The sequence below is a fragment of the Xenopus tropicalis genome, chromosome 8, assembly GCF_000004195.4.
Source record: "Xenopus tropicalis strain Nigerian chromosome 8, UCB_Xtro_10.0, whole genome shotgun sequence".
Classification (NCBI taxonomy): Eukaryota; Metazoa; Chordata; class Amphibia; order Anura; family Pipidae; genus Xenopus; species Xenopus tropicalis.
This window is the reverse complement of record NC_030684.2, coordinates 129,784,807-129,803,695: the sequence shown is the minus strand read 5'-3', so window position 1 is coordinate 129,803,695 and position 18,889 is coordinate 129,784,807. Positions and strand designations below refer to the sequence as shown.

Below are 18,889 nucleotides of genomic sequence, written 5' to 3'. Positions count from 1 at the left end.
ATTGCGCAAACTAAGGCTAAAATTTTGTCCCGTTGCAACCTTTTTTTCCATTAGCAATGAATATTACATTCCCCATATAGAGCTCATTACCAGATTATTCATCTACTTCTTGTGTGATTCCAATACCTGTCCCATATCCCTCTCCCAGGATCTAATAAATAAGAGTTTCATAATGCCACCTAAGGAGGCTTGGAGTCCATATAGGATTGTGATAGGGTGTTATGGAGGGAAGTCTCTGTTATGTAAAGTTTGGTAAAAGGGGTAATTATTGGTGCATCGAGAAAGCAACAGACTGCAAGAAAATCTTTAGAAGGGCCTGGCAGCAAGGAGAGAGTCTATAGAAGAAGTAGACACCATGGTCAAGGCTCCCCTGTCCCCTGGGCCCCCTGTGACTGCGGGGTCTGCTCCCCCTATAGCAGGGATCCCCAACCTTTCTTACTCGTGAGCCACAGTCAAATGTAAAAAGACTTGGGGAGCAACACAAGCACCATAAAAGTTCATGGAGGAGCCAAATAAGGGCTGTGATTGGCTATTAGGGGCCTCTATGCACCCTATCAGCTTACAGGGGCTTTATTTGGTAGGAAATCTTGTTTTTATTCAACCTAAACTTGCCCCCAAGTCAGGAATTCAAAAATAACTCCCTGGTTTGGGGGCACTGAGAGCAACATCCAAGGGGTTTGGGAGCAACATGTTGCCCCTGAGCCACCGGTTGGGGATCACTGCTCTATAGTTACGCCACTGGGGGTAAGGTCTGTTCCTACATGTTTGGGACCCCCTAGGTACATATAAATATACATGCTTAATAACAAGAGTAAGTGAATAGATATTCAGACATACTGTATGTCCGCTGGGTTAAGCCTTTTTTAGCTAAATGAACCGTGCCTAATAGCAAGGACTTAGAAGTTATCTAACCCTTCTTGGAAGCTTTTTTGTCAGTACAGCTATTTTTATAGATAAACACAACTGGCTTTATTTATAAGGTGGGGTTTGAAAGCCCTGGGAGTGGCTATTAAGCTGTTCTTGAAAGACATTTCCCTGTTAGATTGTTATCTCAAATCTCTCCGACTACACAGAGATGAGTCTAATCAGGTTCCTTTTCTTCTCTCAAGGTAAGAGAATCTAACAGTTTTGGTAGGAAGACTGGAAAAGATATGGGGTTTTTTTTCCATAAGTTCTTATTTCCATTGAAACCCCAGATCAACCCTAACTCCTAAACATGACATAATAATAACTCTGAAAATCTTTCAAAGCCAAAATGGATTGGGGGTAAAGAAAATCAATTACGCCAGCATTGGTATTACATAAATCTGCTAAAGATTTATTTGTGGGGATATGGCTCTTCCATGGAACTATATCCAGGAGCCTAGGTTTTTACTGTTTTTTACTATTAGGGTTTTATTTTTAATGTTTGTAAATGTATAGGAGTAGTCCTGCTACTGTGAGATTATCTAAATCTGCTCCAACCCACCATGGTTTATACTTACACCTTATGAGCAAGAGATATAAATGATACAAAGGATCATACTACTCATTTTGTTTCCCAGCTGTGGCTGTACAGATGGCTCTCTATCCAGTTGAAGAGGTTGTATTTGCTAAAGTGAATGGCGCTGCCCGGATCTCTTGTTCATTTGACAGAGGATTTAATAACTTCAAAAGGATTATCTGGTACAGAAAGACTTTTGCATTGGGAGAAGCTCCAAAGACAGTTGTAACGTGCGCAGGCAACAATAATACACATAAATACCTATGCGGCTCTGATGCAAACAGAACGACACTAACGATATTTAATGGGCAAATAAATGACTCGGGAATATATTACTGTGCTTCATACGAATCCATGGCTGGAAAGGGGACCCTTGTCATTGTGGGAGGTGAGTTTAATGCCTTTTATTGCTAGTCAGTGGTTTTTAAAAGGTCTTTAAAGAAGTCATATTTCTGTTAATTTATTCAAATTCTGTACCCTTCTCTATGTTTGTTTGCTCTGTTATTGCTCATCCTCTTGCAGCTAGAGATCCACCAATTATGTTGCTCAGAAGAGCGTGAATGAGCAGCCAATTGGAAGTAGTAGAGTAGCTGTATGTTTATATTGGGAGTGCCAGCAGAGCAGTGTGTAAAAAGGAGCCCTACAGAGTCAGCTTGAGAGAAGTAGACCATAAGTATCAAATAGGGACCATCAGTAAGCGGGCAGATATTATGGGTGTTATAGTTTATGTAGAAAATGGGAAGAGGAAGTGACTGGGAAAAATCCCAGTGGGCCCCGGCGGCCCAGACCAACTGTTGCCAGCGCTCCCTCTGCTCGACCATTCTTCCCTTGACGCGTTAAATTTATACGAGCTCAGGGGAGGATGTCAGGTGGGGGGCCCTGCGGGGGGTTAGGGGGGCCCCTGGGGGGGAGTTAGGGGACGCGGCCAGCAGGGGCACCTGCTGGGCCCCTGGCGCCCTTCACCCCCCAGTCCGACCCTGGGTGTAGGATTCTTTTACTTTCTATACAGCTAGGAAGCAAGCAGCCTCCCACTGTTTTGCTACAGGCAGTACTGGGAGGGGGGGAAAAGGGATAAGGACCATGGGAGAAACCTGTTGCAGTACAATAATATTATGGGCTGCCCTACTGGGTTAACTGAAAAAGTGGTAATAATATTAGGGTACAAGTAAGGTCTGTGATGAATAGGCCTGGGACTAGGCTGGGGGTAAGGAAATATAATAGGTGTTGAGCTTAGGTGGTGGAACCTTAGCCTCAGCCTTGAGACTGGGTGTTGTTTGATGGAGTAAAGTACTGTAAGCCACTGTTGTAAGATGTAGCCTTCATCAGCTAATGGTTACACACATTTTCACAAAGCTGTTTTGTAAATAAAAAGAGAGCAAATTTTATTTGGTTTATGGTGATCTGTGATACATTATTGTATTGTAGCACTGAAACTAGGGGTAGGCAGCATAATGGGAAGGGGTACAATGCCGCAAGAGAGATCTTGCCAACAACCTGGCTCTGTTGTATTGTACAATGTAAATATATCGAAGCTGCAACATTTCCACCCAAGTGGTTTCTAGGTACATTGGGGTGCAGGGCAGGAACATCAGCATTAAGTGCATTTATATATTCACACTTAAGCCAGGTTATACACATAGAAACACAATTGTACAATTTGTCTTATCAATTTGTCTTCCCACTCCTTGACATTTTAGATGGTTCTACATCAAATACCACTGTCCATCTCCTGGCTCCATACAAAGTCCCTCTGGATTCCCAGACCATTCATCTGACCTGCGTGGTTCGTACATTGCACCAAACAGTCCGTTTGGTTTGGAACATTTCTGGGAACCATCATGAGGGCAAAGTGATTGCTATGGAACATCCTGCAGGGACTTGGAACTTTATTAATCCCATCACAGTTGACAGAACACAATGGGACAATGGGAAACTGGCTTGTGAGGTTCACTTTAATTCCTCTGTTATCAGTGCTCACGCTAATATTGAAGGTAACACAGTCTATGGATATAATGAGTGAGAGAAATATTAACGAGAGAGAGAAAACACAAATGAATTTGTTGGAATGTGATAGCTTGTATTTAAATTATTTGTTTTTGATATGATTTGATTATTTTTTTTCTTTCTTCGGCTGCTTTAGAATACAAAACCGCTACATTTGGCAGAAGATGTTGGTTATCTCTAAATCGAGTCTTGATTGGCTTTCTCTTGTTACTTACAATACTTTCCGTCCATCTCTTGTGGATTTTTAAATGACCAGGTGAATTCTGCTAACTTTTTAACTAACTTTTTAGCTATTGTACTTGGGCCCTTGTCTATTGTCAAATTCTTTCTTATCATTTCCCATATCTTTTTGATTGTGTATAATCACGTAAAAAATATGAGATGAGGCCTCACCTCATGACGAAACAGAATCAAATGGTTCATAAAATGTAATGCATTGCTGCTTAGCAGGGTCGGACTGGGCCGCCGGGACACCAGGAAAATACCCGGAGGGCCCCGGCCCTAGTGGGCCACAGCAGCCCAGACCCAAACCTATTGCTGCTTCCCTGGCCGCCAATGTCTACCCCTGACGCATTTCACATACGTGCGTTCAGGGGAGGATGTCTGGTGGGGGCCCCTGTGGGGGGGGGTTAGGGGTGCATGGTGGGGGCCCCTGCAGAGGACGTGGTTGGTGGAGGCACCTTGGGGGGTGCGGGGCCCAGGGGCCGTAGCCCCAGTGGGCCCTGCATCCCACAGTCCGGCCCTACTTAGAATATCTGTGGTTGGTTTAAAAATGACTGTGAAAAACAAAATAAATAATGATGAGCCAGGCATGGAATCATTGCAAAATGCCACAATTCGCCTGCTGCAAAAATGAATGAGGAAAAAGTTGCAGTAACATCAAACAAGTCACGGCTGCATCAAATAGGGGACTAATAGGGAGAACCCCTGGTAGTCTTGCAGAGCAGTCCAACACTGTAAATACATATAATCTGAACCTCTTATAGCACAAAACATTTTTAATAGGGATATAAACCCCAAAATAAAAATAAAATGAAAAAAATTTAAACAACTCTCCATTATGCACTTATTACTTCTGGGGTATAATTTGAGATTTGAGGGTGAAATAGCAATAACAAAAGGCTGTGTGTTACATTAGTAAAGGCTATGGCACAAGGCATTTGGTTACCTTGTTTGCAAGGGACTGTTGCTAGCTGTGGCTTTTTTCCATAAGTATATATGAGTGGAGAAAATTTCACTTGTTTGGTTTCTACCAAAAGAGGCTACAAAATAAGTCAAATCTTCTATATGATGTCAGCCAAAGGTAAACTTTCCTACCAATCAAGAGAGTTAACCCTGTTTAAAGGTGGCCATACACATTAAGATTTGCTCGCTTGGCGAGGTCGCCAAGCGAGCGGATCTTCTCCCGATATCCCCACCTACGGGTGGAGGATATTGGGTGAATTTAGGCCGCATCAAAGAGCCGATGCGGTCCCCGATCCCACTATATTCTTTAACCTGCCCAATTGATATCTGGCTGATTTCAGGCCAGATATCAGTCGGGCAGGCCCGTCGTTTGTGTCCCTACATGGGCCGATAAGCTGCTGAATCGGTCTAAGGGACCGATATCGGCAGCTCCAATCGGCCCGTGTATGGGGACCTTAAGTTTGATTACTGACTGGGCATTATCTGCTTAATGAGGTTAATTGGTTCCTGATAAAGTTCACCCTAGTGTGTGACTGTGATAGGGACCTTAAGGTAAGAACCCATGGACCTTTGTTTTCCAAAGTCACACTAAGCTGCCTGCAGGGGGAAACTCTGTGCGACTTCGGATTACCAAAGCGATGTGAAGGGCTTTCCACCATCGACTCTTATTGCTGGCGGTGGAAAGCCTTTGGAGCGGTTTGGAGATCTATCGTAGGCGAATAAACTGCTCCGTGGGTTCTTACCCTTAGACTGTAAGTTGACTAACATGAATGATGTATAATCTCTGTAAAGCACTGTCGGTGCTGTTGGTGCTGTATAAACAACAGGTGGTAATACAAATAAATATAGCACCCATGTTTTTTATAGTATTAACTATATTTAAAATTATTTAATTTATTTCTGGTCACAGACGGTTTCTACCCCAAACATATGGACTGAACTGAAGATGTAGACCACTGTGTGTTGCAATTTTACTCTTCACTGTCCGGAATAATGGCATTCACCTGGATGGAGAAACAATATAAGACTAAATATCAGATGTTCAGAAATAAGAGAATAATTCAATGCTCCAGTCCAAGTATGACCCATAGCAACTAATAAACAGTATCTACTGGCTCACCGGAAGGAGGAGGAAGGAGTTTCCACCATAAACTTTGCTTTGCTTTGATGGCTTTTATTTGATACATTGATACAGGATAATTGGCCAGATTTAATTAGATGAGAAAAACGTATTCTCCTACTGTGATTTAGGGCCTGATGCAATTCAATGAAAAATGGAAACCCTCAAAACAAATAAAAGTATATGGGAAAAAACTGGAACTGAATAAGAAGAAAGGTTTTCTCCCCTCAAATTGAATCTCTTCCATATGTTTTCACAAGATAAACCATAATAATAATGTTTTCTCATGGAAACGAATCTGCCCCACTATGTAATAATAAATAAAATCCCAATTGTTTATGATACTTTAGGTAGGACTCTCTGAACAGATAAGATGATCAAATATGCAGCTATATAGAGACACAACAGTACAGTAGTTGATACAACATGGTAATACAAGGTTTCTTTAGTGGCGTTTAGAAAATATTTGTGCTTCAACGTGAATACTGGTGTCTGTGGTTTCATTTTGTCAGTCAGGCATGCAAACTCCAGGAGGTATATCTATATAGAAAGGGTATGAGAGCTATATGTGTGATGTGACCACACTACAGTATATAAATATCCTCAGTGCTGACTACCTGGCCCATCTCCTGCTCACCATCCCCTTCCTGTGTCAGTGGCTGTTTCTCCCTGATGCTTGCATGAAACTGGCTGGTGGAGCTGCTAGACTTGCAATCATGAATAGTGTTATATATTGGGTATTGAAAATTCAGCCTGAATGGGTTAAAATGTTTCAAGTATGCGATTGGCTTGCCATACACACCATAGTTACATAGGGTTGAAAAGAGACCAGAGTCCATCAAGTTCAACCCTTCCAAGTAAACCCATACCTTCACATACCCCATTGTTTCTTAAGTCTGAAATGTGATTATGTTATTGGAAACATATGGAACATCTTAGGGTTAATGTAGGGTAGGGGAGGTGTATCCCACAGAGGGTGTATATATCCATAACAAAAGTCTGATCTCAGACTGATATACACACTCAGACTCCCACACACAGACAGCCCTGACACACACATGCATACGCTTGTAATATATTCAATGAATGCATAAATATACTTAGTATTATGTTGGTAAGCTGTCAATAATGTTTTTGACTGGCTAAGTAACTGTATGTATTTTCTGTAACATATTTCTACACATTAAATATACTTTAAATATCACCTTGGTGTTTGTTGACCATGGTACTTAGAGTGGAACCTAGAATCTTCTTTATTAGAGAGTTAATATTTATTACAGATGGCGAGCCGGCCAGGAGTGGAACCTAGAATCTTCTTTATTAGGGAGTTAATACTTATAATAGATGGTGAGCCGGCCAGGAGTGGAACCTAGAACCGTCTTTATTAGGGAGGTAATATTTATAATAGATGGTGAGCCGGCCAGGAGTGGAACCTAGAACCTTCTTTATTAGAGAGTTAATGTTTATAATAGATGGTGAGCTGGCCAAGAGTCGAACCTAGAATCTTCTTTATTAGGGAGTTAATATTTATACAAGATGGCGAGCCGGCCAGGAGTGGAACCTAGAACCTTCTTTATTAGAGAGTTAATATTTATAATAGATGGTGAGCCGGCCAGGAGTGGAACCTAGAACCTTCTTTATTAGAGAGTTAATATTTATAATAGATGGTGAGCCGGCCAGGAGTGGAACCTAGAACCTTCTTTATTAGAGAGTTAATATTTATAATAGGTGGGGAGCCGGCCAGGAGTGGAACCTAGAACCTTCTTTATTAGAGAGTTAATGTTTATAATAGATGGTGAGCCGGCCAAGAGTCGAACCTAGAATCTTCTTTATTAGGGAGTTAATATTTATACAAGATGGCGAGCCGGCCAGGAGTGGAACCTAGAACCTTCTTTATTAGAGAGTTAATATTTATAATAGATGGTGAGCCGGCCAGGAGTGGAACCTAGAACCTTCTTTATTAGAGAGTTAATATTTATAATAGATGGTGAGCCAGCCAGGAGTGTAACCTAGAATCTTCTTTATTTGGGAGTTAATATTTATCAATCAGGGGCACATTTTTGAACACTTGAGCCTACGGGCTCGAGTATTCGTATTCCAAAACCACTTCGGAGTTGTGTGGTTTCTTCATCTGAATAGATGAGGTCAGGGATCTGTGCAAGTTTTTCCTCTCCCATCACAGCAAACCCACTCCGTATGGACCTAGGGTTGACCTCACTTCCTGTGCAACTCTCCCTTTCTCACCAATCCCAAACTTCTCCTGTTAGTTACCCTCCATCCCCATTCTCCTGCCTGCTCTTACTAGCACTGTCAAGGCTCCTTTCCTTAAAGGTAGGGAGTCCCCTTCTCCTTCTTCTCAGCTTTGCTAAGCAGGTCATGTGTGCCAAGATTTGGTTAGGGCACTTTGGTTTGATTTTGATCATACTACCTGGCCATTTTGGCATGTATGGCCAGTGGTAGGTTCATTAAAACCAATACTCCTGTGATTATGGTGGTGGGGTATTAGCTCTGGAGAAAAAGCCCCGTTGGTAGGCCAAAAGGAAGTGAAGTGCTGCTGCATCATGTTTGGCCTTTCATTCAAAATCCAAAAGTTCATCCCATAGGTTGATTGGTTGGAAGAAAGTTGAATACTGATACAATGTTACTGGTAGCTAGGGAAAAGTGAAGAGGAAACAGAGACAGAAACAGCTTTTACATGCAAAAATATACAGTATACAGATATATAAGATTATACTGTATATATTTTTTTCATTATTTGAAAAACACACACTCTTGTAAGGTTCTAGACTGGTGATGTATCTTATGAATAACCAGGAGGAAGAGAAAAAATAACATACGGCTGACTCCATTTTGACTCAGAAGGTGTAAAAATGTTTCTGCGCTCCATAATGGAAGATGAGTCCCTGGTCAAGGATCTTCATTATTACTACTAGACAAATCAGAAAGCATTATTAATCATAAAATGGCCATAATCTGGGAACCATTTGATCAACTGAAGTATCACAAATCTCTTTTAAGGTGTAATGCTAATCTAATGAAAAGCAAATGGAACAACATTGTTATTGAAGAGAACCATAGGGTTAACAATCCCTCTGGCCTTATCCCCTACCACTTCCTAGTTTGCTGTTACTATGCAGAATCATGTTACCACTTTTGCTATTTTCATCTGTGCATTTATTGGCCCTTAGATAAGATGACCACTTCCTGTACACCGCAATGCAGTGTGAGGCAGGGGGAGGGCACTTTCTCTTGCCAGCAAAAGGTTGTGTTCCAGGGAGGCCGGACCAACTAGGCCCAGAAGCAATGAGCCCTAGAGGAAAGCCATATCTCTAAAGATATAAGTCAGGGAGCAGGGTCCCTGTAAATGAGGGTAAGTCAGTTTGCAGGTTATACATCTGTAAGAGCAGCTCTAGGGGTGTTAGTTAGTTCAGGATAATTTAGAAAGAGCAGCTGTGGCTCCAACCAGGAGAAATTAGTGGGATAAGTTCTCCCGAGGCTCTGCTGCCTTAGTGAAGGGACCGCAGTAGCAACAGGCAACTCAGGCTTAGTGTAACTCCCTGGTTCAAGTCGGCTGTATTTATCTGGGCCATTTAAGGTGGAAACCCTTGGGACGTCAGTCTACTACTACAACACTCTTTATACCAACCGCACCTGATATTCTGCTATTATACCTCATTGCTGTGAGTATTCAACCTGCATATATTTTTTTCTTTGACTAATAAATCAAGTTCTAGTTATTTGCAAAGAACCTCTGGATTCCTAATTTAATTATTACTACCTTCGGCAGTGGAGGGTTGTAGTTATACAACATCTCTCAAGTGCGTTCTTCCCCTTTGCAAAGACCCATCCTGTGTGTTAGAGTCATGTGTGCCCATGCTTTGCACCATCTAGCTGGACATTGGCCAAATACTAGCCAAGATAGGGTTACAATATATAAAGCGGAGCCTTGAGTTAGCCCTGCCCCCTCTGATTGTGTAGAAGGAGGGACTTTAGTCTCATTTCAAGATCTCGTCGTCCACGGAGCAGAAGACTGAACAGCAAGTGAACTGTGATATGTATTCACTCCTTATTTCTAATAATCTAAAGATGAACTTCATCACTTTGCTGTTTTTGTCTAAAGGTAAGTCAGAAATAAATGATTCTATTTATTTTATGTTTTTATAGTAAGTAGTATGACCCTTACATTATATGCAGGTAACTTAGTATTTCTACTCTGATGCTCGAATTAAGAAAACCCTGCATATTTTGCTGTAAGGAAGGATTTTCTCCCCTACATTTCACAGCAAATTTAAAACAACTCCAGAGGTTTTGTTGTTGTTTTTCATCATTTGGATGAGCTAGAACGTGAGCAGGAATGATATCTACTGGTATGTGTATGTGGCAATGCTATTATTATTATGAAGTGACTATGATTGGTTTAAGTTTCAGCATTGGTTGCCCAGATGGCCCCGTGCCAGCCTCAGGAATTCCTCTTTGTTCCTGTCGGAGGGAAAGCCAAAATCTCTTGTGTTTCTAATGGAACATTAGATAAATTGTTTAGAATTTCCTGGTACCGAAGAACATGGAGAGTCGGAGAAAACCCTGAGCTCATTCTAGATTGGGGAGAAGTGACCAAAGGACATAAATATAATTGTACTCACACAGAGAGGAGCAGCAGCCTGGAAATAAACAATGTGAAGGAGGAGGATTCCGGGACCTACTATTGTGCTCACTTTATTTATATGTCACTGATCTTCTCTAATGGGACAACTCTCATTGCCGGAGGTGAGGAATTCTGTTCTTCAGCAGATACACCTTAGTCATTTATATGAATTATTTCTCATATCTAAAGTGTTTTAGCATCAGAGCAAGCCATTCACAAAGCACAGACCAAGATCATTTATTCTTAAAGTGTCAATGATTTATATAGCAAACAAAATCCATGTAATCTTCATCAGGGTTGAAGGATTCTTTTACCTGCTCAGGGGAGAATCTTGTGGTTTATAAGTTGGGAGAGGGTAATATAGAAGGGAACTAGTGCTATTATACTAATAATATTCATGCAATATTTTTCTATGGATTTATTTGCCCTTCGAAGGTCTTTGCTGTCACATATAGTAAAACTGAGCAGTTATATTGAGCAATATTCAGTTTTCTTTTTGCCTAAATTCTTCATCTTTGTTGCCATCTTTATTTATTACAGACAGCTTCACTGCAAAAAGTTCCGTCCACCTGATGGCCCCTCCTTCTTCTCCTCTTCCAAATACCTCAGTCCAACTGGCCTGTGTGGCTTCAGCTGTTGGGTATATGGTTCATATTTCTTGGAACCTGTCAGGGACCCCTCAGAAGGGCAGGGTCGTTGCTATGGAAGAACCTGGTGGCACATTGACTTTCCTCAGTTATATCACAGTTCCCAGAGACACCTGGTACCAGGGCGCGAGTTTGTCTTGTCAAGTGAGGTTTAATTCCTCCTCCGCCACTGCTGTCCATGGTCAGGCTACAAGACAAGGTAATAGCAGTTTTTACCTTTAAAGCCATATGACAATTAAAGAGTTTGCATCATATATTTTTCTAACAGTACCCACCAAACAATATACTTTAAAGTAGACCACCAATGGGATAAGGATATTTAGACTTTATTTATATACAGCTGATATATTCATATATATAGTCATACATCATTTACATCAGTACAAACCTCAGTAAAGCTTGTAATTAAAGGTCCCTATGACATTCAGTAGGGTCAGTTGTGTCATTAGTGTGGGAGGAAACCAGAGTAGCTGAAGAAAACCTACACAGACATAGGGGGAACATACAAACGCCCTGCAGATAGTGCCCTGACTAGACTCAAAGCTTGGACTCCAGTACTATGACACCAACACATAAATATATGGGAAATAACACAGAGATAAGGATTTGTAATAATCGTGTATTGCTAGATAGTTACTGTATTGCTATTGGGGCAGTTTCGTATCTGGAGAGGATCAGAGAACCCAGCCCCGTTACAAGCTGGAGAGCAATCTGATTTGCGCGACAAATGCGCTTAGCGGATTTTTTGCACTGCAAATTTTCTTGTCATTTCGCCAATTTTTCTGCGAAACAAAACGGGACAGATTCGCTCATAACTATTCAGTAACTGTGGCTGTCATTTATAAAAACAGTTCTATTACCTAATGCCCATATGCAATACAGGGAAATGAATCTGCACCACTCGTATGTGGTTGCTGCGGCTAGATACTGTAGTTGTTACGACAAACTTGCGGGAGCGATAGGCAGTTTATAGCAGATTTTATATGGCGCCGGCTCCTTGAGAAATTAAAACATAACCTTTATTATTTACACCTAAAAAAGAACCCTGTTCATCCCATTCAAGTAATAAAAGCAAATAAAATGAGCATTTTGTAGAGTGTATAACCTAATGAAGGTTCACTAAGTAATCTTTAGTTTGCTCAAATCATTATTCTATTTCTCACTTCAACCAAAAGTAATTGAAATGATATCTGCAAATATCACCCCTTCTCACAGTCGCGCTCCCTCTACCAACTATTCAACATTGCCCACTTTACATAGGGTTTGAATGGTGGCTTATATAGGTGTGCTTTGCGCGGTATCTATAGCTTTACGGGTGGATAGCAAACAAACAGTCTATTGGAGTCTCCGTGGGACAGTCTCTGATAGTATGTATTGAGCCAAACTCCTTTCCCTACCATGCGGTGCCTGCCCCCCCTGTCTAATCAGACCCCTTTATTATGTTCCAAACACCCGCAGCTTCCCAACTCCCACTGCTTCAAACACCACCCGCCCCACTCCAGATAACATCCAATTCTAGCTTCAGGTGGAAGGTGCAGGGCTCACCCATTGCAATTCAAAAAATTTATAAATACCGTGCAATGTTACTCCACACATTAAGTGCTTTGTCCATCCAGTGTATTTTAATGCCCCCCCTCACAAAGCTTTCTGCCAATCCGCAAGCAACAGTGCTCTATTCTGGATATATTCCTTTTGTTTATTCCATTGATTCAAAGTGCTAATGCAACCCTGAGCCTTATGTGAGCTTTGGCTGTATGGTTGGGCAGTGTGCCGACTGATCGCATGTATTCCAATGAAAGAACTACTGTATGGTATTATACCACAATATGGTGTAAATCTCAAATGGGTGAGATTTCGTTTTTCTAATTTTTTTTTTTAGAAGAAGAAGTGCAATTTGCCCACGTGTGTTCCTTCTGTATCAGATCAGTGCTGACGGGGGTTATCCTGTTGGCGTTGGCTCTGGCTGTACATCTCTCCTGGACGTGCCCATGATCAGGTAATAAGGAAATCTGCAGTGATAATTATTATAACCTAATGTGCAGAATGGAGGCTGTGCCTCAGTTAGGCCCTGGTGACCTAATGGCACCCCATGGGTACAGATAATTTAATCTTTCTTTAAATCACTAGAAGCTGAGAGATAGATTTTATGGAAAATGGCTTTGCTAGAGGAATGCAGTCAAATCGAAAGCTGAATATAATGCACAATGTGCCGATCTCTGTTTTGGAGACTTTACTGGTTCCTCTCTGGATTCTACTAAGGCAATATTTACTGATACACTTAATAATATTTGTGTTTATTTATTTAAACATTCGTTAGCAGGGTTATCCTTCCCATTATAGCAAACAGACTGAATCAATTCCTAATAATAATTTTAATAGACACATAAATAGTCCCCCAATTTACAAAGGCAACTTTTAAAGATACATATGATAATAAAGCAACATTAGCAGCTATCAGTATCTACTGTGTAATTACAAAATACTTTTAATGTATATTATGTTGTGTTTTACTACACATTATTCATTTTAGTACATATTATTATCATGTATTAATAAAGGCACACATATTCTTTGTACAATGAATGGATATGGACATGAAACACACTAAACCACCAACAAACTTTTCCGTATTTTACAGGCTGACATCACAAAGAAGCTAATTCCCCAACTCAATGTATTTTGGATTCTCAAGCGTTCCATATATATATATATATGAAATATGAGATGGCAAGAACCAGAAGTACCAACCTACTGCAGTATATATTACAGAAATGCAGTGTAAAGACCAATTTTGTGCTTTGCCTTGAACACCAATGTCTGTGGTTTCATTTTTTCTGAAAGAACGAGAGTTCCGGCGGGTATTGATGTAGAAAGGGTCTGAGAGCAATATGTGTGATGTGACCACACTATATAAATACCTCAGTGCTGCCCGCTTGGCCCATCTCCCAGGGGCTGTTTCTCTCTGATGCTCGCGTCGTGCCTAGTGCAGATGCTAACCTCAATTTGAAAAACAGAAATTTTTTTGTACAAATTATCTGCATAATCTGCCATATCTCCAGGGTAAAAATCACTTGAGAGCTTTCATCTTCCCCAATGGTCATGTGAAGTCAAAATCTACAATAATAATAGTGGTCCTGTTTTCCGCTACCAAAAAAGACATTAGGTTGGCACAAAGTCCCTCCTGGGTAAGTCACCTTTCTGACACTGTTCCAACTGGGTTTCTCCACGTCTAGTGAAACAATATCGAAACGTCTAAACTGTGTAATTTTGAAAATGTCCCATTTGCAGAAGGGTTTCACTCATCCCTAGTCCTGGGTATGTGGTCTCCCCCTAGAGGTGTATAAGGATAAAGCTGGCTATACTCTGATATTATCGTTCAAAACAATGTTTCATATTATATTGGGTGCATCCATGGTGGATTGACCAGGCCACCGATATTGAAAAAAGCCTTGGATACCACTCCTCCCGTCGATCGGGCAGAACATTGAAGGCACCCAAGCAAAGGCAAGCGTTTAGGGCTGAATTGTCAGACTGGAGTAGAATTCCTATTGTTTCTACCTCCATATCTCACCATTCAGCTCTCAACGTTAGTGGAGGGTACAAGCAATCTTTCCTGCAAGCAATGGTCTCAGAAAAGATTATAATTGTAACATGTATGGCCACCTTTATGCAGGGTCTGAATATTTTATTTGGGAAACTGTGGTCCAAAGGGGTTCAATAAAGACTGTTATTTAGGAATGGCCCAATCCATAAACTCATAAATTCTGAACCACTAATGGGAAAAACTATGTAACCGCACAATTAAAGTTTGTGTAGAGCAGTAAATAGAGACGGCAGGAATTACGACAGAAGTATCCCTTAACAACAGGAGACCATACGTTCCTATAACATTTGTATTGGTAACTGTAAAAATAATAGATATTTTTTACAATTGTATTTTTAAGTTGTATATTAGCGGGCAACTCCAATTTTTTTATTTTTTTATTTTTTACATAATGGATGAAAATGTAGTTCCATGTACTTTCCAATATATATAAATAAAAATACACAGTTGGGTTTAACATCATTTATAAATGTAATTGTTGCTGAATGAAGTATCTTTGTCCCTTTCTGTTCTCTGGTTCTCCTCCAGGTGTCTTAATTATCTGGCTTCTGCTACATTGTATTTTTTTTCTCTGTAATAATAAAACAGTACCTGTACTTGATCCCAACTAAGATATAATTACCCCTTATTGGGGCAGAACAGCCCTATTGGGTTTATTTAATGGTTAAATAATTCCCTTTTCTCTGTAATAATAAAACAGTACCTGTACTTGATCCCAACTAAGATATAATTACCCCTTATTGGGGGCAGAACAGCCCTATTGGGTTTATTTAATGGTTAAATGATTCCCTTTTCTCTGTAATAATAAAACAGTACCTGTACTTGATCCCAACTAAGATATAATTACCCCTTATTGGGGCAGAACAGCCCTATTGGGTTTATTTCATGTTTAAATGATTCCCTTTTCTCTGTAATAATAAAACAGTACCTGTACTTGATCCCAACTAAGATATAATTACCCCTTATTGGGGGCAGAACAGTCCTATTGGGTTTATTTCATGGTTAAATGATTCCCTTTTCTCTGTAATAATAAAACAGTGCCTGTACTTGATCCCAACTAAGATATAATTACCCCTTATTGGGGCAGAACAGCCCTATTGGGTTTATTTCATGTTTAAATGATTCCATTTTCTCTGTAATAATAAAACAGTACCTGTACTTGATCCCAACTAAGATATAATTACCCCTTATTGGGGCAGAACAGCCCTATTGGGTTTATTTCAGGGTTAAATGGTTCCCTTTTCTCTGTAATAATAAAACAGTACCTGTACTTGATCCCAACTAAGATATAATTACCCCTTATTGGGGGCAAAACAATCCTGTTGGGTTTATTTAATACTTAAATGATTTTTAACAGACTTAAGCTATGGATATCCAAATTACGGTAAGATCCCTTATCCGAGATCACTAGCTCTTCCACTCACACATTATTATTATTATTATTAACATTTATTTATAAAGTGCCAACATATCCCGCAGCGCTGTACAATAAGTGGGTTACATACATTGGACATACAGAGTAACATATAAAGCAATCAATAACCGATACAAGAGGTGAAGAGGGCCCTGCCCAAAAGAGCTTACAATCTACAAATAAGCCATTTTCCTAAGTGGCATCAAATTATATAGAGACTAAGTGCCAACCCGCTACTGCCCCTACAGTCCCTTACACCATGACACAGTACTCTTCCAATTATATCTAAAAGTAATAATATTGTGATATTTATTTTTCTATATTTTGTAATCTTATTGTATCTAACATAGCAGAAGCATCAAACAGCCTTAGAGAGAGGATTGTTGGTTTATTCTCAAAGCTCTGCACACATTTTGAATATTATATGATAAATATTGAGAATGATGACACAAACAAAGGAAGGATGTTCTTATTTAGGCTAAATATTATTGCCTAAATAAATATTAAATATTATACTTGATGTGTGATTATTCTATTTATGAGGGGAGGCCAAACTGGGCAGAAGTCCCAGAGATTTAGTTACTGATGCAGGAGAAGTTTCCCGATGATGCTCAGTCCTATCACATAGGCCAGTGCTGTCCAACTGGCGGCCCGCGGGCCGCATGCGGCCCGCGACCCCCCTCTGTGTGGCCCCCCACCTGTCTGGCTGCTTTGATGGCTTACTCTTGTGTAAGCTTTAAATGGTATCAGTACTGTGATTAACTGCCCCCCCTGCATGGTTCTCACCTCAGATTCAGGCTGTAATCCCTCTGTATTGTTTAAAAATGTAATCCCCTGTGTTGTTCACACCTTTTAGTTTCTGCACTGTTCACCCCCTGCAGTGTTCACACCTCAGGCTCAGGCTGTAATCACCCCCATTGTTCCCCTGTTCACACCTCAGGAGCAGTAGAAACCCACAAATAATCCCTGCACACTACAAAAAGAACATATACTGAGGTGGTACTGCAATTATAAAGTTTTTTAATATATAGTTATTGTGCAGACTGTAGGAGCAGTGCCAGCATTGTGTCACTGTAGGCTGCCTGTGTGTGCCATACACACAGGCATCATAGGGCAAGCAGAGTATGGCACACAGAGGCAGGGTAGGGAAGGCAGAGTATGGCACACACAGGCAGAGTATGGCACACACAGGCAGAGTATGGCACACACAGGCCAAGTATGGCACAAACCAGCCAAGAATGGCACACACAGTGAAAGTATGGCACACGCAGGCAGGGTAGGGAAGGCAGAGTATGGAACACACAGGCAGGGTAGGGCAGGCAGAGTATGGCACACACAGGCCAAGTATGGCACAAACCAGCCAAGAATGGCAAACACAGTGAAAGTATGGCACACGCAGGCAGGGTAGGGAAGGCAGAGTATGGAACACACAGGCAGGGTAGGGCAGGCAGAGTATGGCACACACAGGCCAAGTATGGCGCAAACCAGCCAAGTATGGCACACAGGCAGGCAGAGTATGGCAGGTTTTTGCTGTACTACAACCATTAATATGGGTATGGTCATGTGATAACATGGGTGTGGTTTCAAGTGGGTGCGGTTTCAAAAAGGGGAGTGGTAAAAACTGGCTTCCATTATCGGCCCTCCACCATGCAGGTCAGAAAAATTCCGGCCCTCGGTACAACAGAAGTTGGACAGCACTGACATAGGCAATACGTATGGATATAGAAGCACTCGTCAATGGAAGTGCATGTGTTTGGAGTAAATTCAAGTCTAACTCTGGATAAATAATATCTGGGCACAAACGTGTAGGATTCCAGCTTTAATAAAGGGAAAAAACAGAAGCCTGTATTGTATTTTTAATAATGGGCAGAATAACAGCTTCCTGCCCCTGGAACAAATATAGTCCCTTCATTATTATTATATGTAATAACATGTATTAACAAAGCGCCAACACCTTCTGCAGCGCCGTACAACAAATGGGTGCATATACTGAACCGATTACATAATAAAAAGCAACCAATAACCAATACAAGAGGTAAAGAAGCTAATTCCACAAAAGAACTTACAATATAAAAAATATCTTTATAGAGGGACATGAAAGAAATGTTTATATAAACCCTTGGCCCTACTAAAGGCTGTTGATGGCTGCTATAGTATTACAGGTATGGGATCCCTTATCCGGAAACCCGTTATCCAGAAAGCTCCGAATTACGGAATGCCCGTCTCCCATAGACTCCATTTTAATCAAATAATTCAGAATTTTAAAACTGATTTCCCTTTTCTCTGTAGTAATAAAACAGTACCTGTACTTGATCCCAACTAAGATATAATTACCCCTTATTGGGGGCAGAACAGTCTTATTGGGTTTATTTAATGGTTAAATGATTCCCTTTTCTCTGTAATAATAAAACAGTACCTGTACTTGATCCCAACTAAGATATAATTACCCCTTATTGGGGGCAGAACAGCCCTATTGGGTTTATTTAATGGTTAAATGATTCCCTTTTCTCTGTAATAATAAAACAGTACCTGTAATTGATCCCAACTAAGATAAAAATAATCCTTATTGGATGCAAAACAATCCTATTGGATTTAATTGCAGTTTTATTGATTCTTTAGTAGACTTAAGGTATGGAGATCCAAATTACGGAAAGACCCCTTATCCGGAATACCCTTGGTCCGGAGCATTCTGGATAACGGGTCCTATACCTGTATAATATAATGATTTTATTTAGACAGGATACTATATGAACCATTATATATATATATATATATATATAAATGAACAAA

General features: G+C 40.6%; 1 protein-coding gene across 1 annotated transcript; it reads left to right on the top strand.

Moving 5' to 3' along the window:
• The first annotated feature begins 10,217 nt into the window (after nucleotides 1-10,217).
• On the top strand, nucleotides 10,218-15,147 carry LOC101731307. The gene is made up of 4 exons (XM_031892407.1): nucleotides 10,218-10,556; nucleotides 10,975-11,280; nucleotides 12,964-13,077; nucleotides 13,720-15,147. The coding sequence occupies exons 1-3, from the start codon at nucleotides 10,235-10,237 to the stop codon at nucleotides 13,071-13,073; spliced, it is 738 nt and encodes a 245-aa protein (XP_031748267.1). The 5' UTR covers nucleotides 10,218-10,234; the 3' UTR covers nucleotides 13,074-13,077; nucleotides 13,720-15,147.
• Nucleotides 15,148-18,889: the final 3,742 nt, after the last annotated feature.